General features: G+C 44.2%; 1 protein-coding gene across 4 annotated transcripts in view; it reads left to right on the forward strand.

Moving 5' to 3' along the window:
* Positions 1 to 294: 294 nt before the first annotated feature.
* The window catches only part of Gabpb2 (GA binding protein transcription factor subunit beta 2), a 38583-nt gene continuing 21530 nt past the window's right edge, over positions 295 to 17347 (forward strand). Inside the window, exons 1-5 of one of the 4 annotated variants that reach the window (XM_021158571.3) lie at positions 295 to 664; positions 1988 to 2051; positions 13160 to 13299; positions 14954 to 15121; positions 15833 to 16027. In XM_021158571.3, coding sequence (XP_021014230.1) covers positions 13192 to 13299; positions 14954 to 15121; positions 15833 to 16027 — 471 coding nt within the window. In that variant the 5' untranslated portion in view covers positions 295 to 664; positions 1988 to 2051; positions 13160 to 13191. Of the gene's footprint in view, positions 665 to 992; positions 1106 to 1987; positions 2052 to 13159; positions 13300 to 14953; positions 15122 to 15832; positions 16028 to 17347 lie in introns of those variants that run through there. The other 3 variants (XM_021158570.3, XM_029475267.2, XM_029475268.2) reach the window with 3 other exon arrangements.

Below are 17347 nucleotides of genomic sequence, written 5' to 3' on the forward strand. Positions count from 1 at the left end.
GTCTTCCCTCAAAAAAAGTTCAGGGGTTCTTTCCTGACCTATATTCAGGACACTGGGAAAGTGTCCTGTCAGACAGGAGTCTGATTCGAGTGCATAACCAGAAGGTCCCGAACAGCGGAAGCAAGATTCTCCCCCAATCCTCAAGTTAGCTCGGTGTTGAACCAGCGGGAAGGTAGAGTGCGGACGCCAACATGCACCAGTAACCAGGTCCCCCCAGCGCTGCACTGGTTGGCGCCAAAACTACCATCTGGGTCCGTCCCCTGCCGGAACTATGCCTCACGTAAGCCACGTAATCGGTGATCCTGCGCCTCGCTAAGTAGTCCCGCTCAGGATGCCCGCGGTGTACTTTTCCAGCTCACGAGGTCCTCAGTAGGAAGGAGTCGGACTCAGAGGTGCGTTGAGGTCCTGAGAGAAGGGCAAAGTGGCTCCGCTAACCCATTTCCTTCAGATTCCTCCGCCAGGACGCATAGTCACAGCGCCTTCACTTCCGGGTCCGCCATTTTATTGCCTCCATTTCTCCGCGAGGGGGGGTAAGGGCCCCCCAAATATGCATATGTGAAAAGGCCGAAAAGTGAGGCCGCTGGCAAGGAGTCTTAACTAGAGAAAGAAACGGGACCAAACTGGCGGGCCCAGTGAGAGCGAAGCCGGCAGCGCCCCGGACTAGGTGAGGGGGAAAGGACACGCGGGGTTCCGGAGCTTCCGAACTGCGATGCAAGGGGCCATGACAAGTGGCCGGCCCAGCCCGGCCAGGACCTGTGGGCGCCGGCCTGCACACTGCCGAAGCGGGGTGGCGGCGGGGGGAGAGGGACCAAGAGGAAGGGGATGCTGTCGGGAGGAAGGGGAGGGGACTGGGAGGTGAAGGGGGTGGGTGGAAGACCTGGGGCTGGGGAGCTGGACTCCGGGAAGCCAAGGCCACATGGGGTGACCACGAGGGGGCGGTGTGGAGCAGGAGTCCAGGCTGCCACTACAGGCTGGGGCTCCCACTTGCATGTTGGCGCCCCTGAGTTTGGCAGACAGAGTGCTGATGTCAAAAACTGAGGGACATACGACTAGGGAGGAAGTGGGAACTCGACTTTTCAAGGTCCAGTAATAACGTGAAACTTTAGTAAGTTCATAATGTGAACAAGAGCAGTCATGGACTTATATCCAGTTCTCAACACAGATGCTTGTACAGCTGGCCTCCCAGTGGGAATGGGGGTTGGGGGGTGGGAAGAAAAAGAAAAAAAAACGTACAGACCGAGAATTCTTCAATTGCTTTCTTTCTTAGCGTGCACCTCTTGTCACAGATTTCCTCCAGGAATTCTGCTGTCTCCCTCTTCTTATAAAGGATTTTCTCTAGTTTCCATCTCAATATTTGGGTCTTACTAACTATGTAGTTCGGATTGGCTGCCTCGCAGCTATCCTCTAACCTTAGCCCCTGGAGTGTTGGACTTACTGAGGTGAGCCATGTTTTTTGTACATGCTTTGCAAAGAACAAACCACCACACTCAAATGATAAATGTTATTATTCTTTGATAATGGGCTGTTTTGTCAAGTGCTCAGGCACTCCATGGTTATTAAAATATTTATTGAAAGTTCTGAAAACTAAGTACTCAGTGCTTGAGAAGAGGAGATAGAAAGAGATCCAGGTGTTCAAGGCCAGCCTGTGCTACTTGACCCAGAAAGGTCTCCTGGTCTTGTTTTGTATTTTATTGGCCTCCTATTCCTAGGAGGCAGGGTTGGGAGTATAGCTCAGAGGCAAGTGTGAATGTAGCATGCCTGTGGCCCTGGATTCAACTCCTAGCACAGAGGGACTAGGAAGAGAATTTAGAAAAACCTTAGGATGCAGATTAGACCAGTGCTCATATGGATTTTATGTGGATGCATATCCAGTAAGGGAGAACAGTTCCCCTCTGTAGTATTCAGAACGATGGGGTTGTCTAGGTTGGGCAGGTGGGACTTAGCATATAAGGCCAGTGAGACTGACAGTCTTGAGTTTGATCCTTAGGATCCAGAGAGTTGAAGGAGAGAACCAACCCCTGCGAGTTATCCTGTGGCTTCCACATGCTATGGTGAGTGAATACACACAGAAACACACACTAGCTAATTGGGTAATTTCAATTGCCTATGCTATTCTCTGGTCTTAGGGTTCTACCAGCCTTTATGTATGGGGAGCTAGAAGAATGACCCACCAGTCTCCCCATAATGCTTTTTATTTAAAATACTTTATTACATTTTGTGTGTGTGTGCACATTTACACACATACCATGACTTTCTTTTTTTTTTTTTTTTTTTTGGTTTTTCGAGACAGGGTTTCTCTGTGTAGCCCTGGCTGTCCTGGCACTCACTTTGTAGACCAGGCTGGCCTCGAACTCAGAGATCCGCCTGCCTCTGCCTCCCGAGTGCTGGGACTAAAGGCGTGCGCCACCACGCCCGGCCATACCATGACTTTCATACATGTGGAGATAAGAGGACAACTTAGAGGATGTGGGAGCCGGGCGTAGTGGCGCACTCTTTTAATCCCAGCACTCGGGAGGCAGAGGCAGGTGAATTTCTGAGTTCGAGGCCAGCCTGGTCTACAGAGTGAGTTCAAGGACAGCCAGGGCTACACAGAGAAACCATGTCTCGAAAAAAAAAAAAAAAAAAAAGAGGATGTCGGAACTGGGGATCCAGCTCAGGACATCAGGTTGGCAGCAGATATGTTCACCCATTAAGCCGTATATATACCTCACTGATCTCCAAAATCGTCATCTTACAAATGCATTTTGATCTAGGTAGATGCTATAGGTTAAATCAGGAGTGACAGGGCAGGAAAGGAGACATGTCAGAAGATATGTCCCTGTCAAATAACCAAATATAAGAACTGTTTTCCTATAACTCTTGGTTTTGGTTACTTTTACAAGGTCCGGCACAAGCAACTGCCCTCCTTTGTTGGTTTGAAACATGGTCTTGTGACACTTAGGCCAACACCAACTCATCCTCATCCTGATTTAGTCTCCCAGAGTGCTGAGGTCACAGGCAGATGTTGTCTCACCCAGCGTGACTTCATTTTCATCGTGACACACCTCCTCATGCTTGTTTCTAAAGAGTTTTCTCTGAAGACAGCTTTGATATGCCTGGTGCTTTGATCTCAACAATTCCTCATCACATGATGATCTGTCCAGATTGGTCTGATCTGATCTCATGTTAGGAGAATGACGTCTAGAGTTAGTACCAATAAAGCCTTCAGAACCTCATTTAAGCCAGAGGTGTAGAAGGAGTGGCTTTTAGGCCAGGCCTGCTGGAGTCTGTTCTTGTCTTTGAGTTCCATATCCTCTGTGGGTCAGAGAAGTTCTAGCATCTCAGAAATGTTGCTCTCTATCTTTTGTTGTATTTCTACAGAATATTAACAGCCAACAATTAGAACGCTTCATAGAAGCACAATCAACAAGAACAAAAATTCTAATGAAAATTAGCTTGAAAGTTAAGCATTGTTTATAGGGTTCTCCATGAGTGATCAGTGTCTAATGTCCTTTCATTATTAGGAGGCGCTGCTTGGAGTGTGGATTGGGAGGGCATGTCTAATTATCTTTGTTTAAAGAGAACAACTAGTCAGTACAATGAGGAGCCCGTGATCCCAGGCCTGGGAAAGGGAAGCACCACTAACAATCGTTTAGGGCCCCACCAGCGTAGGTCCCACGCAGTTATCTCTTAAGCCTTGCATCTTAGAAATACAACAGGTACATGAATATCTTTTCTTCTTTTTTTTTTTTTTTTGAGACAGGGTTTCTCTGTGTAGCCCTGACTGTCCTGGAACTCACTCTGTAGACCAGGCTGGCCTCAAACTCAGAAATCCACCTGCCTCTGCCTCCCAAGTACTGGGATTAAAGGTGTGCACCATCACTGCCCCGCTTGTACATGAATATCTTTATCATGTAAAAGAGCCAGCAACATTTAGCATCATTACACAGAAGAACTATGCAGAAATCCTCTCTGTATGTTAGCTCAGCATATACCCATTAAGAAAAGGAAAAAAAAAAAAAAAGAATCTATAACTTTCCTGGCCTACTGCATCAATAAAATCAAACATTAGGCCTTCACAAATATAGTAAGAGTTATAGACTCATTCTTTTAACTGTGGGGCCAACAGATGGAGACCCAGGTTTTAAAAAGCAGGATTACTCAAATGGCATGCTTTACGTATGAGTGTTCTTTCTGCATGTATACCTGCATGTCAGAAGAGAGCATCAGATCCCATTATAGATGGTTGTGAGCCATTTTGAGTCATGTGATTTCTGGGAATTGAACTCAGAACCTTTGGAAGAGCAGCTAGTACTCATAACTGCTGAGCCACCCCTCCAGTCCCGAACAGTATTTGATTTTATTTATTTGTGTGCTTGTGGGTATGAATGCACACATAACTGTGGTGCATGTGTGGAAGCCAAAGGACATTTTCCTGAGTCCATTCTCTTCTGCCATAGGGGTTCAAGAGATCGAACTCAGTTCCATTAGGCTTGGTGGCTTTTACCCACTGAGCCTTCTTTTCTGCAGTGAACAGTGCTGGTTAAAATACCAGAAACAAGCTGGGTTTGGTGGCCCATGTCCTTAGTCCCAGTACTTGGAGAGTAGAGGCAGGAGATCTCTGAATTCAAGGCCATCAAGGGCTACATGTGAAACTTTGGCCTTCGAAACCAAACAAGAAAAGCCCAGAAATGTCAATAGATTTTCATTGACTATCCTACATGTTGACAGTCCAGGTATAGTGCAGATTGCATAATAGAGAACACTTAACGGTCATTTTGCATGTCCTAAATTTGCATGTATTTAATTCTTCAAATGTCTACATTTGAAGAAAAGGTTCCACTTTACAGATTTTAGTCACAAATACATGGAGTATTAAATGTACTAAAATCACCTTAGCATAGTTGCTTGCAAAGTAGCCATTAAAAAGACATGAATAGACACGTAAAGGGACTCTGAGTTTTTTGTTAAAGATTTTTGTTGTTGGTTTTGAGACAAGCTTTCTCAGTGTAGCACTGGCTGCCCTGGATTAGTCCAGGCTAGCCTTGAACTCGGGTTTCCTGCCTCTGCCAACCAGCAAGATATTTTTCCTTTTTAAAGAAAAAATGCAGGGAGAGGGCCTGGAGTGAGAGATAGCTCAGTGGCTAGGAGCACAGTGTCTGAACACAGTGAGAATGTATTCACATGCATAAAATAAATAATTTTTTAAAGATTTATTTATTTAATATATGTGAGCACTCTGTCACTGTTTTCAGACACACCAGAGGAGGGCATCAGATCCCATTATAGATGGTTGGTCATGAGCTACCATGTGGTTGCTAAGATTTGAACTCAGGACTTCTGGAAGAGCAGTCAGTGCTCCTAACTTCTGAGCCATCTCTCTAGCCATCCCCCCCCCCAAAAAAAATAAGTCTTAAAAAAAGGGGGGGAGGATGGGCAGTTGTGGCTCACGCCTTTGATCCCAGCACTTGGGAGGCAGAGGCAGGCGGATCTCTGAGTTCGAGGCCAGCCTGGTCTACAGAGTGAGTTCCAGGACAGCCAGGGCTACACAGAGAAACCCTGTCTCAAAAAAACAAACAAACAAAAAGGGGTCGGGGCATCAAACGTTACATGCCTTTGCAGAGGCAGGCTGATCTCTGAGTACAAAGCCAGCCTGGTCTACACACATTGAGTTCCAAGACAGCCAGGGCTACACAGAGAAACCCCTGCCTTAAAACAAAACAAAACAAAATATATTTTAATACCTGTTTTCACTCTGTAGCTCTTGGCTGCCTAGACACAGATCCATCTGTCTGCCTATACATATATGTACCATGTCCATGCAGTGCTCATGGGGACCAGAGAGTGCTTCAGAATTCTAGTTCCAAGGGGTTGTGAGACACCTAATGTGTTTGCAGGTAACTGAACCTGGGTCATCTATCAGTGCATCAACTGCTCTTAATCTCCAAGCCATCTCTCCAGTCCCATATGCATTGTACTTTTAATTATGTGCATGTGTTAGTGTGTGCTTGTATAGTGAGCAGTTAGCTCACTAAAGTCTAAAATCCTGTTAATTTTATAATGTACATATATACTTAGATATTAAAATATCCACTTTCTGGATTCAAGAGATGGCTCAGAGGCTAAGAGTATGCACTGCTTTTGGTTCCAAATACAGTGGCCCAAATCCACCTGTAACTGCAGTTTCAAGAGACAGACTCCCCTTCTGGCCTCAAAGAGCACACACCCACACATACCATGAACACACAATTTTAAGAATCAATACTTATAAAGATAAAATGTCCACCCCTATAACATTACAACAAAATGTATTTTTTATTAGCAATTAGGCTAATAACAATAGAAATGGGCTAATTCCGTATCGGTCAAACCCCAGAAATCATGCAAAAGTAGCTCTATATACAAGCCAATTCTAAAATATATGTTTTGCCAGGCATGATGGCACACGCCTTTAATCCCAGCACTCAGGAGGCAGAGGCAGGCGAATTTCTGAGTTCGAGGCCAGCCTGGTCTGCAAAGTGAGTTCCAGGACAGCCAGGGCTAAACAGAGAAACCCTGTCTCAAAAAACAAAATAAATAAATAAGTAAATAATAAAATAAAATAAAATATATGTTTTACATTTACATTTTAAATTTACAAGCAAAAAAAAGCAGTTTAGAAATTTTCTGAGAGGCTGGCATGGTGGAGCACAACTTTAATCCCAGCACTCAAGAGGCTGAAGCAGGTGGATCTCTGTAAATTGAAGGCTAATCTGGTCTACAGAGAGTTCCAGGACAGCCAGAGATAGATAATAGACTCTGTTTCAAAAAACCAACAACAGAATCTTTTTTCTGAGCAGTTAACATATTTTTAAATGTAACCACCCTTTAAAAACAAGACAATAGAGTCTCACGCCACACAAACACATAACAGACATAGTGGCCTAGACCTTGCTATTACATCCAGCGCTTATGCAGGCACTCAGGGTTACTGATGGCAGGGATTGCAGCTCCTGGGTGTCCCTTCATGAAAGGGACATTTATGAGCTGAGGAGAAGCTCCAAGGTAAAATGCTTGCAAACAAACCTGAAGATCAGAGTTCAATTCCTGGGACCTACCTGGTGGAAGGAGAGAACTGACTTCCAGCGAGTTGTGATGTCCACATGTGTGCCCACACATAGACAGACACATAAACACATACATATATACACACAGAGAATAAGTCAATGTAAAAAAGACGAAATATTCCTGAAAAAGGAAACATAGCAATAACTCCACAAAAGGATTATTTTATTTGCTTATTTATTTATTTATTTTATGGGTGCAGTTTCAAGACAGGGACTCTCTGTGTAGCCTTGGCCATTCTGGAACTTGGCCTATAGCCTCCAACTCATAGAGATCCACCTGCCTCAGCCTCCTGGGCTGGGATTAAAGACAAATGCCTCTGTCACCTGTCCAGAATGATTTTATGTACGTTAGTCAGAGGCATTTCCATCAACATAAAGGGTTGTTTGTTTGTTTGTTTGCTTTTCTTTTGAGACAGGGTTTCTCTATGAAGCCCTGGCTGTCCTGGAACTCACTTTGTAGGTCAGGCTGGCCTGAAACTCAGAAATCTGCCTGCCTCTGCCTCTGCCTCTGCCTCTGCCTCCCAAGTGCTGGGATTAAAGGCAAGTGCCACCACCAGGTGGTAATACAAAGGACTTTTATGGGGCTAAGGATGTGGCTCTGTTGGCTAGATTGCTGGCACAAAGCTGTGTGTGGACTTAGTCCTCAGTACCACATAAATTGACCGTGGTGATACACAACTATAATCTTAGCACTCAGGAGCTAGAGACAGGGGAATCAGGAAGTCAGGGTCCTCCTTGGTTATGTGACATGTTGGAGACTAGTGCGACTACAAGAGATTCTGTCTCAAAAACATAAATGAATAAATAGCTTTAATTATTTGTTTTATTATATAAGTACACTGTAATAAGTACACTTATTATATAAGTACACTGTTCAAACACACCAGAAGAGGGCATCAGATCTCATTACAGATGGCTGTGATCCATCATGTGGTTGCTGGGAATTGAACTCAGGACCTCTGGAAGAGCAGTCAGTGCTCTTAACCACTGAGCCATCTTTCTAGCCTAGGTGTGTGTTTGTTTTTGTTTTGTTTTGTTTGTTTTTAAATGTCTTTTCAGGTACTCTTGACATAAAAAAGTAAAACTTAATTTCTTCTCAAAATGAGCTGGTGAATTTTTGTGATTTCTAGGTCAGCCTGGTCTATATCGTATTTCCCAGGCTAGCCAAGACTACACACTGAGAACCTGTGGAGGTGGGGAAATGATCTAGTCACAAGTTATATAGTTAGCTATGACGTTTTGTATTTTAGTTTACTTTTCAAAGGAATAAAAAATAATATAAAAGCTGAGGGAGCAACTCCAAAATCTGCCCTTAGATATTCACATATTATAAATACATACCTTTTAAAGCAGGCATGTCAAGAGCAGTAATTTTAGCACACAGAAAGTTCAAAGACACATCGAGAAATGAAGTAGCCAGGGCCACAGTACTCAGTTAGCTCTCAGGAACTCTGGGACAGGTTAAGTTCTGCCCCATGATGCCTTAGAAACTGAGGAGTTTACAAAAGATTTAGTCATCTAGAATTTCCCCAAAGGGCCGGCCATTAAGATAGTACAAACAGTATTTTCCATGGTTACCCAAATCACAATAGAGTTCTCAGCATGCTTGCTTCTCTGCCTCAAGACAGACACGCTTTAACCATCGTGTAGATTTCCAGATCCTTCAAAAGAGCTTTCAAAATGCCAAGGCTTGGGGCTGGAGAGGTGGCTTGGTGGGTAAGAGCACTGTCTGATCTGCAGGATCAGGGTTTGAGATATAGCACCCACATGATAGCTCACAGGTGTGACTCTAGCTCCAAGGGATCCAGTGCCACCTTGCCTCTTTTGGTAAAAGGCACACATGTGGTACACAGACATATATACAAATACCACACACACACACACACACACACACACAACAAGGCTTGCATTATGACAACCCAAATAGTTCAACAGAATTGAAACAGCTCAGAACTTCAGATAAAGCCTATTGTAGAAAATTTCTCTGGGCCAGGCTATCTCTGGTTTGTTTGTTTGTTTGTTTTGTTTTTTTCCAAGACAGGGTTTCTCTGTGTAGCTGTGGCTGTCCTGGAACTCACTCTGTAGACCAGGCTGGCCTTGAACTCAGAAATCCACCTGCCTCTGCCTCCCAAGTGCTGGGATTAAAGGCATGTGCCACCACTGCCCGGCTTGGGCCAGGCTATCTCAAGACTGCAATGCCAAGTCCAAATACTCATTTCTCTGCTTCTTCATATAGAGGTAAAACAACAACCAAAACAGATGAGAGGGGAAACGGGAAGATAAAAGTCCCTAGCTGGGCATCGTGGCCATCTAGCACTCAGGAGACAGAGGCAGGTAGATCTCTGAGTTTGAAGCCTGCCTGGTCTTCATATTTTCAGGACAGCCAGATATAGAAAGATTCTTTCTCAAAAGAAAGAACTCTCTGGAATAAAATGACCTCAGCAGCTAATTGGTGTCATTCAGTCTGTCCTCTTCATTGCTGACTGTTTCTCCTAGCTGTGGCTTGCCAGAATTGTTACTGTGCTTGTAAGGGTGAGAGCTTGAGCCCTGGCATCCCTAACAAGCTAGGCTTGGCCATCCATCATCGGATATGTCAAGTAAATGCACATTAATAACGACAAGCAGAAAAGGATTGATTCAGTGTGGCCACTGGAAACAGAGCCCAGGACACCCCCAGTCTGTGTGGGGGTTCTGATGTCACAGGAGTTTTAGGTCGATAGAAAGTATGTATGTATAACTAACTAATCACTCCTGGGCCAGCTGTGGCCCTAACTACTATCATTGGCTCCAGTCTCCTGCAAGGTGGTCAGACAAGCTGTCAGAGCTGAAATCTCTTTCTGAGGTGACAACTTTCTCTGCCTGGCACCTGAGAATTTCTTGCAGTTCGTTGTCCCAATAGTCTGATAGTAGAGGAGAGGGACCCACAATTTTTTTAGAATTTCTGTGAGGATAGTTATACAGGAATTATAGGCATGAGACAGCAGGTCTGGCCACACCTAGTTTTTTAATAGCTTTTCTAGATGACGGTAGGTATTCTTTGATGCTATACCAAAGCTTGGCAAGTGGTAATTTTTTTTGTGGTCCATATAGCCTCATGCATGCTAGACAGGCACTCTGCTATTGTATTACATTGCTCACAAGATATGTGGTCACTTCTTAAAAGTCAGTTTAAGATTGATAATTTAATTCAGTAATACCCTGGGTTTTGTCCTCTGCACTGCAGGGCAGCTGGGGGGGGGGGTGTAGTTGCAAGGGCTTGGAGAGATGGCTCAGCAGTTAATAGTATTGGCTGCCATCCTGAGGACCCACATGGCAGCTCACAACCATCTGTAAGTTCAGTGCCAGGGCATCGGATGACCTTTTTTGACCTAGAGAGGATATTGCATATTCTCCCACTTGGGATCTTCATATCTCACCCTCCTAGAAACCAGGAGTACTGAGCTTACAGGCCTTTGCCACAAGGCCATACGGAAATAGACTCAGGTGAAAATAGTCATCCATACTAATAGTTTTAAAACTAATAAAATTAGTTAAAAAGAGAACTCTGAAACTATATCAAAAGAATTTTTGTACTGTGTCCAATTTTCTGTTTTTGGCTGTACTGTGACTTGAACCTAGAGCCTCGCACATATAAAAACGTATTCTACCCCTCAGCTGTTTTTCCCTACTCTTTAGCTTGAGGTAAGTCTTACTGAATTACCCAAGCTATTCTTGAATTCATATTACAGCCCAGACAGGTGTTGAACTTTTGTGTCTCCATGCTCAGCTCAAACCCAGGGTGTTGTGCATACTAAGCAGCACTCTATACACGGAGCTCTATCCCCAGCCCTTGATTCTTTGTTGAGATAAGGGTCTCATGATATAGCCCAGGTTGGTCTCCCACTTGGAATCTTCATATCTCACCCTCCTAGAATCCAGGAGTACAGAGCTTACAGGCTTTACGGTAAGGCCCGATTTTCAATTTGTTATTAACTCATTGGAGGCGTGGTTTATGAGTAACTTGTCTGGAGTTGCTTCTCTCCTTTTACCATGTGGATCCCTAGATCAAACTCAGGTTCTTAGATTGGCAAGGTAGCTAGCTCATGGCTAACTTCTGCCAAGCCTGATGACCTGAGTTCCTGAGTCCCTCAAGCCACATGATAAAGGAGAGAACCAACTCCTGCAAGCTGTTCTCTGACCGACCAACACACACACACACACACACACACACACACACACACACACACACACACACGGGTGTGGAGAGAGAGCATGAAAAAGAATTGAGACGAGCCCATGCCTGTCTAGAACTCACGATGTGACTGTCACTGGCTTTGTGCTTCTTATCTGCTGCCTCCACTCCTGCCTGCTGCTGTTACAGGTGCATACCTCCTTGCAGGGCAAGGATTTTCTTACATAGAAATCCCCCTCCCCCCAAAAGCACATAGCAGTGACTATATAGTAAGCTTACCTCACAATTTGATTTGGGCAAAGGCAGCTATTTTTCACTAAAATTGCAACTGCTAAGATGCTAAAAAAATAAAGTCAAATATCATTGTAGTAAAAAATAGTTTGGCCGGGTGTGGTGGTACACACCTTTAATCCCAGCACTCAGGAGGCAGAGGCAGGCGGATTTCTGAGTTCGAGGCCAGCCTGGTCTACAGAGTGAGTTCCAGGACAGCCAGGGCTACACAGAGAAACCCTGTCTCCAAAACAAAACAAAACAAAACAAAAAAATAGTTTGGATCACATGGATTCCTGTAAGGTTGTAAGTGTGGCTTGGTAGCTATAAACCACACTTTTGATGATTTCTAAGCAAGTCATTGGCCATGCTGGCTGTGATGTCATTTGTCCACACTCTCAGCACCTGGGAAGCGAAGGCAGGAGGATCAGGAGTTGAAGGTTGTCCTCAGATGCACAGTGAGTTAATGGTTAGCCTGGGCTACAGGAGTTGCTGCCTGAAAGGAAAAGGAAAATAAGTTTCTATCTATAAACTTTGATAGGCATTACATCATCTCACTGTAGCTAGAAAACAAAAAGATTAACACTTGCAATTCAGTTTTAAAAAGATGCTCCTTAGTAGGAAAAATGAAAACTCCCAAGAATGGGAGAGGTTCCCAGAGAGGAATACTTGCATGTGCCCTGCCCAGTGTTCTGTTTAATTGTGTTATTGTTGTTTGTGTACGATGGGGGAGGGGGCACACTCCACTGCAACTGCATGTACTCAGAGGTCAGCGGACTGTCTGAAATCAGATTCAGTTCTCTTGAACCTAGAGTTCTGAGGGGTAGGTCATAAGCCATCCAGCTTTTACAGAAAGCACGTTTACCTGCTAAGCCATCTCACAGGCCCTGGTAGCCTTTTGTGTCTAGTGGAGGAATTGGATTGAGATTGAGGAAGTCTTTATTGGAATTGGTCAGTTTTGAGCCCGTGGGGAGTTTACCTCCCCTATACAGGGTCTCAGGCCCAACCACACAGTCATGCCCACTCCTACAACCCAGTCATGTGCTGCAGGCTATCATGGAGGGGTAGGTACCCTTGTGCTTTGCCTAGAAACTAGGGTGCATGTTTTGAACTGTATTCTTTAAAATTATATTCTACCACTGGGTCTGGTGATGAAAACCTATAATCCTAGTTAGTTGGGAAGTTGAGGCAGGAAGATCACAGACTGTAGGTCTACCTAAGCTATGGACCGAGTTTTGGACCAGCCTGGTCAAATTACCTAGATACTGCCTCAAAATAAAAAGGGGGGTGGGTGAGAGGGAGCCAGGTCTGGTGACACTCGCTTGTAATCACAGCACTTGGGTGCTGGAGTCAGAAAGATGAAAAGTCGAAGGCCAGTGTAGGCTGCCTGAGCTCCTGTCCCCAAACAAAAGCATCTTGTAAACACATTGCATGGTGGCTGTGGTGGCCCGTGTCTGTATATTAGCATCTGGGAGGCAGAGGAAGCAAGATATTTGAGTTCCGGGCTTTCACAGGCTGCATAGTGAGTTCTAGGCTGGCCTGGACAGCAAGGCAAAGCCACCAAGTCTCAGAGAAACAAGCAGAAGGCAAGAGAATGTTGGAGATGACTGTTCCCCTTGTGTTTGGATTGCAGCTACCTGGAAACTGCTGTTTCTATGCATTAAGATGTCTCTGGTGGACTTGGGGAAGAGGCTGCTAGAAGCTGCAAGGAAAGGCCAAGACGATGAAGTGAGGACACTGATGGCAAATGGGGCTCCATTCACCACAGACTGGGTAAGCTCAGCCAAAGGCCCCGTGCTTTCCTGAGCAAGCATGCCTTCCCAGTCCCCAAGGCTCAGCAGGAGTGGCATTCTCTTTGGTTCCTGGGTCATTCCTTCTAAGAGAGCTTTGGTTCACCTCACTGTATAGGTTCCCTGTTAGTTTTCCAATTCAAATTGTCTGAATATGTAGGTTGTAATTGTAGCTGTTAAGTACTTGGGATTTTTTTCCCTTTTGTTTTATTTTTAATATTTTTATTTGCAGATATGATGATGTATGCCTTTAGTCCTAGAACTTGGGAGGCAGGGGCAGGAAGACCTCTTGGAGTTTGAGGCCAACCTGGTTTACATAGCAAGCTCCAGGATAGCTAAAGCTACATAGTGAGATCCTGTGTCAAAAAACAAATAAACAAAAAAATTCCTAAAAGTTGCCCTCTGACCTGCATACACACATACCTATGTGGACATGCATGCATACACATGCAAATAAATATTACAGATACCAGGCAGAATGGTATATATATTTAATCTAAGCACTGAGTTCAAGAGACCAGCTTGGTCTGCAGAGCAAGTTCCAGGACACTCAGTGCTACACAGAGAAAAAACAAACCTGACTTTAAAAACAAAACAAACAAACAAACAAGTTTGATATGGTGAGCCTGTCAACTCTGTCAACTGGCTTGCAGACCAAAGAGCTTCAAAAGATTCAGGTCTGTGTAATAATGTGGAACGTCTTAGTATTCACAGATTTCCTAAGCAATGAGTGATGGTAATAATTTTGACAATGGAGTGATGCCTTTTTTTTTTTAAGATTTATTTATTTATTATATGTAAGTACACTGTAGCTGTCTTCAAACACTCCAGAAGAGGGTGTCAGATCTCATTACAGATGGTTGTGAGCCACCATGTGGTTGCCGGGATCTGAACTCAGGACCCTCACTGAGCCATCTCACCAGTCCCCTGGAGTGATGACTATTATAGTATGACTACTTCATAACCTCAGAGTCCTACTGGTTCATGTGTTTGTTTGTTTGTTTGTTTTGAGACAGGATCTCTCAATAAAGCCCTGGGTGTCCTGGGCCTCCATCTCATAGAAATCTGCCTTCCTCTGCCTCCCAAGTGCTGGGACTAAAGGCATGTGCCACCATACCCACCTCAGAATATTATTTTTGATGCTTAAAAAAAAGGAAGAAAGTAAAACTATCTTGTGAGGCATGCCTAAAATCCTGTCTTCTAGTGAGTCTTACTCAGTAGCTCTATCTCACTAAAAATCAGTACACTTCACAGTTTTATGGCCCCTTTACCTTCCCATCAACATTAATTTTTATTTATTTTATTATTTTAATGATGTACATGAGAGTATGGCTTCATGGTGTATGTGCATGTGAGTCCAGGTGCCTAACCTTAGAGGTTAGGGTGTCGGGTCACCAGCAGCTGGGGTAACAGCTGAGTCACCAGCATGCATGCTTGAAGTCAGTGCTCTTACCCGCTGCTCTCTGCAGCCTCAGTACATTAACTTTAAAATGCTATCATTTTTCGGTCTATCTGCCCAGGAAGAGTCTTTCTCCAAGAATGAATACTATAGGATTCATTTCTTGTTCATATATCTCTACCCAGAAATGATACAGTTCTTCACATGGTTGAACTTAATGAGTGTTATCTTCCAACAGCTTGGAACATCACCGCTTCACCTTGCAGCCCAGTATGGTCATTATTCCACAGCAGAAGTGCTCCTTCGAGCTGGCGTTAGCAGGGATGCCCGGACCAAAGTGGACAGGACCCCTTTGCATATGGCTGCAGCTGATGGACATGTTCACATCGTGGAACTGCTTGTTAGGGTAAAGCAAGAATAATGGTGGGAGCCTGGCAGTAGTGGCACACACCTTTAATCCCAGCACTCAGGAGCCAGAGGCAAGCAGATCTCTGTGAGTTCTAAGCCAGCCTGATCTACAGAGCGAGTTCCAGGATAGCCAAGGATACACAGAAAAACCCTGCCTTGAAAAACAAAGCAAACAAAAAGAATAGTGGTCGGATTATGCTGTAAGACATTTTTTCTTAAATAGTGGTAGGAAAGTGGTCTGGAAATACTTAGTGTAGGTGGTCACTGAGTTGCATATCTATCTATTTATTCATTCATTTATTTATTTTTTTACCCATGGAAACTGTTTTTCAGGAGTCATCATGGAAATTATTTTGTTTTCTGATTTGTTTTTTAAAGGCTAAACAGATTTTATTGATTTTTCTTCGTTCCTTTTCTGTAGGTGTTCTCTGTACTTATGCCTATTTTTTTTTCAGGCCCTACTCAGCTTTCTGTTAATAAATGCAACAAAATCTGTTCCTTTCCCTTCCTCAGCCATCTGTGAGAATTTCCCAGTGATGTCCTTAGCAGACCCACTCACTGAAAGCATAATGTCTCAGCATTCAGGAGGCCGTGAGAAGTGATTCTCCCTCTGATAGTCCTTAAGTGAGAACTAGCATTAAATGTCTCTGTGTGAATGTGTTTGGTAACGGGATCTTACACGGATTGAACAGTTGCTTTCTCCCAACAGAGTGGTGCAGATGTGAACGCAAAGGACATGCTGCAGATGACAGCTTTGCACTGGGCCACGGAGCACCATCACCGGGATGTCGTCGAGTTACTTATCAAATATGGAGCTGATGTCTACGCTTTTAGCAAATTTGATAAGTCTGCCTTTGACATAGCAATGGAGAAAAACAATACTGAGATTTTGGTCATGCTTCAGGTGTGTTTCTTTATATTCCCCAAAGTACACTAATTTAGAGATTATTTTGAGGGAGCTGAATTAAAACAGAATTTCCTCCCATTTTATCAAATTATAGCATGTCTTGATCATGTGATTCTATATTGGTACCTCTCTTTCATTTTTTTTTTTCAGTTGAGACAGTATATAAAGTAGCCCAGGGCGATCTCAGATTTTGAATGCAATTAAAGACGAGTCGTGATCTTCCTGCCTCACATATGCTGGAATTACAGATAGGTACTACCATGCCTGGCCTATGTTTTGAGATAGAGTCTTACTATAAAGCCAAAGCTAAAGCTAGCCTCTCAAGTAGGCGTGCACTTAGGGTTTGTTCGTTTGTTTGTTAAATAGGATTCTATAAAGTCCTGAATCATTCAGTGATTAGAAAACAGCATTGTGGAAATACTTAGTTGCCAACATTGCAAAGCTGAAGACCACAGATCTTTTCTGGTTCTGAGAGCTGCCCAGCTTTCAGGCAGCTCCACAGTCCAAACATCTTTCTTTCTTCGTCCTGCTGCTCAAAGTCTCCTCCCCCACAACTCTTTGCTCCCTTTACTGTTAGTGGGGCTTTCAAGAATCTTCCAGGCGTCTGTTCCTCTTGGGTATACGGGCTTTTGCTTACCTCCTATTTGCACCAAAGGCTGCTTAGCCTCCTTCCTTTCTGGAGCAGACTTCTGATTTAGAGAGAGGGAATGTTACAAATTGGAGGAACATGCCTTAGAATTCATGCACATGTGTGCCCTGGATCACTAGTGCACAACACACATAACAAATAAATTATAATTAAAAATACTTCAAACCAGCTGTGGAAACATGCGCTTATAATCTTAATGTTTTGGAAGCAGAGAGCTTGCTAGTCAACCACCCTTGTGTACTTGATGAACTCCAGACCAGTGAGAGACCCTATCTCAGAAAACCAAGGAAGGTAGCATCTGAGGAGCTACACTCAGGCTGTCTTCTGGCTGCATCCTCCCTCCCACACATCCACACACAGTAACGTGTGTTAGTCAACGTGGCATATGCATATAGAACCCCACCATTTGGAGGTGGAGGTACAAGGATTAGAAGTTCAGACTCACTGGGTGGTGGTGGCACACGCCTTGATCCCAGTACTAGGGAAGCAGAGACAGGTGGACCTCTGAGTTCAAGGCCAGCCTGGTCTATAGAACAAATTCCAGGACAACCAGAGCTACACAGAGAAACCCTGTCTCAAAAAATAAAGACAAACAAAACCAAAATAAATTTAGGGCCCAATGAGATGACTTAGTTTTGCTGCCAAGCCTGATGGCCTGGGCTCATTCC

Source organism: Mus caroli, unplaced genomic scaffold (genome assembly GCF_978045245.1).
Source record: "Mus caroli unplaced genomic scaffold, Mus_caroli_1 scaffold_3, whole genome shotgun sequence".
NCBI lineage: Eukaryota > Metazoa > Chordata > Mammalia > Rodentia > Muridae > Mus > Mus caroli.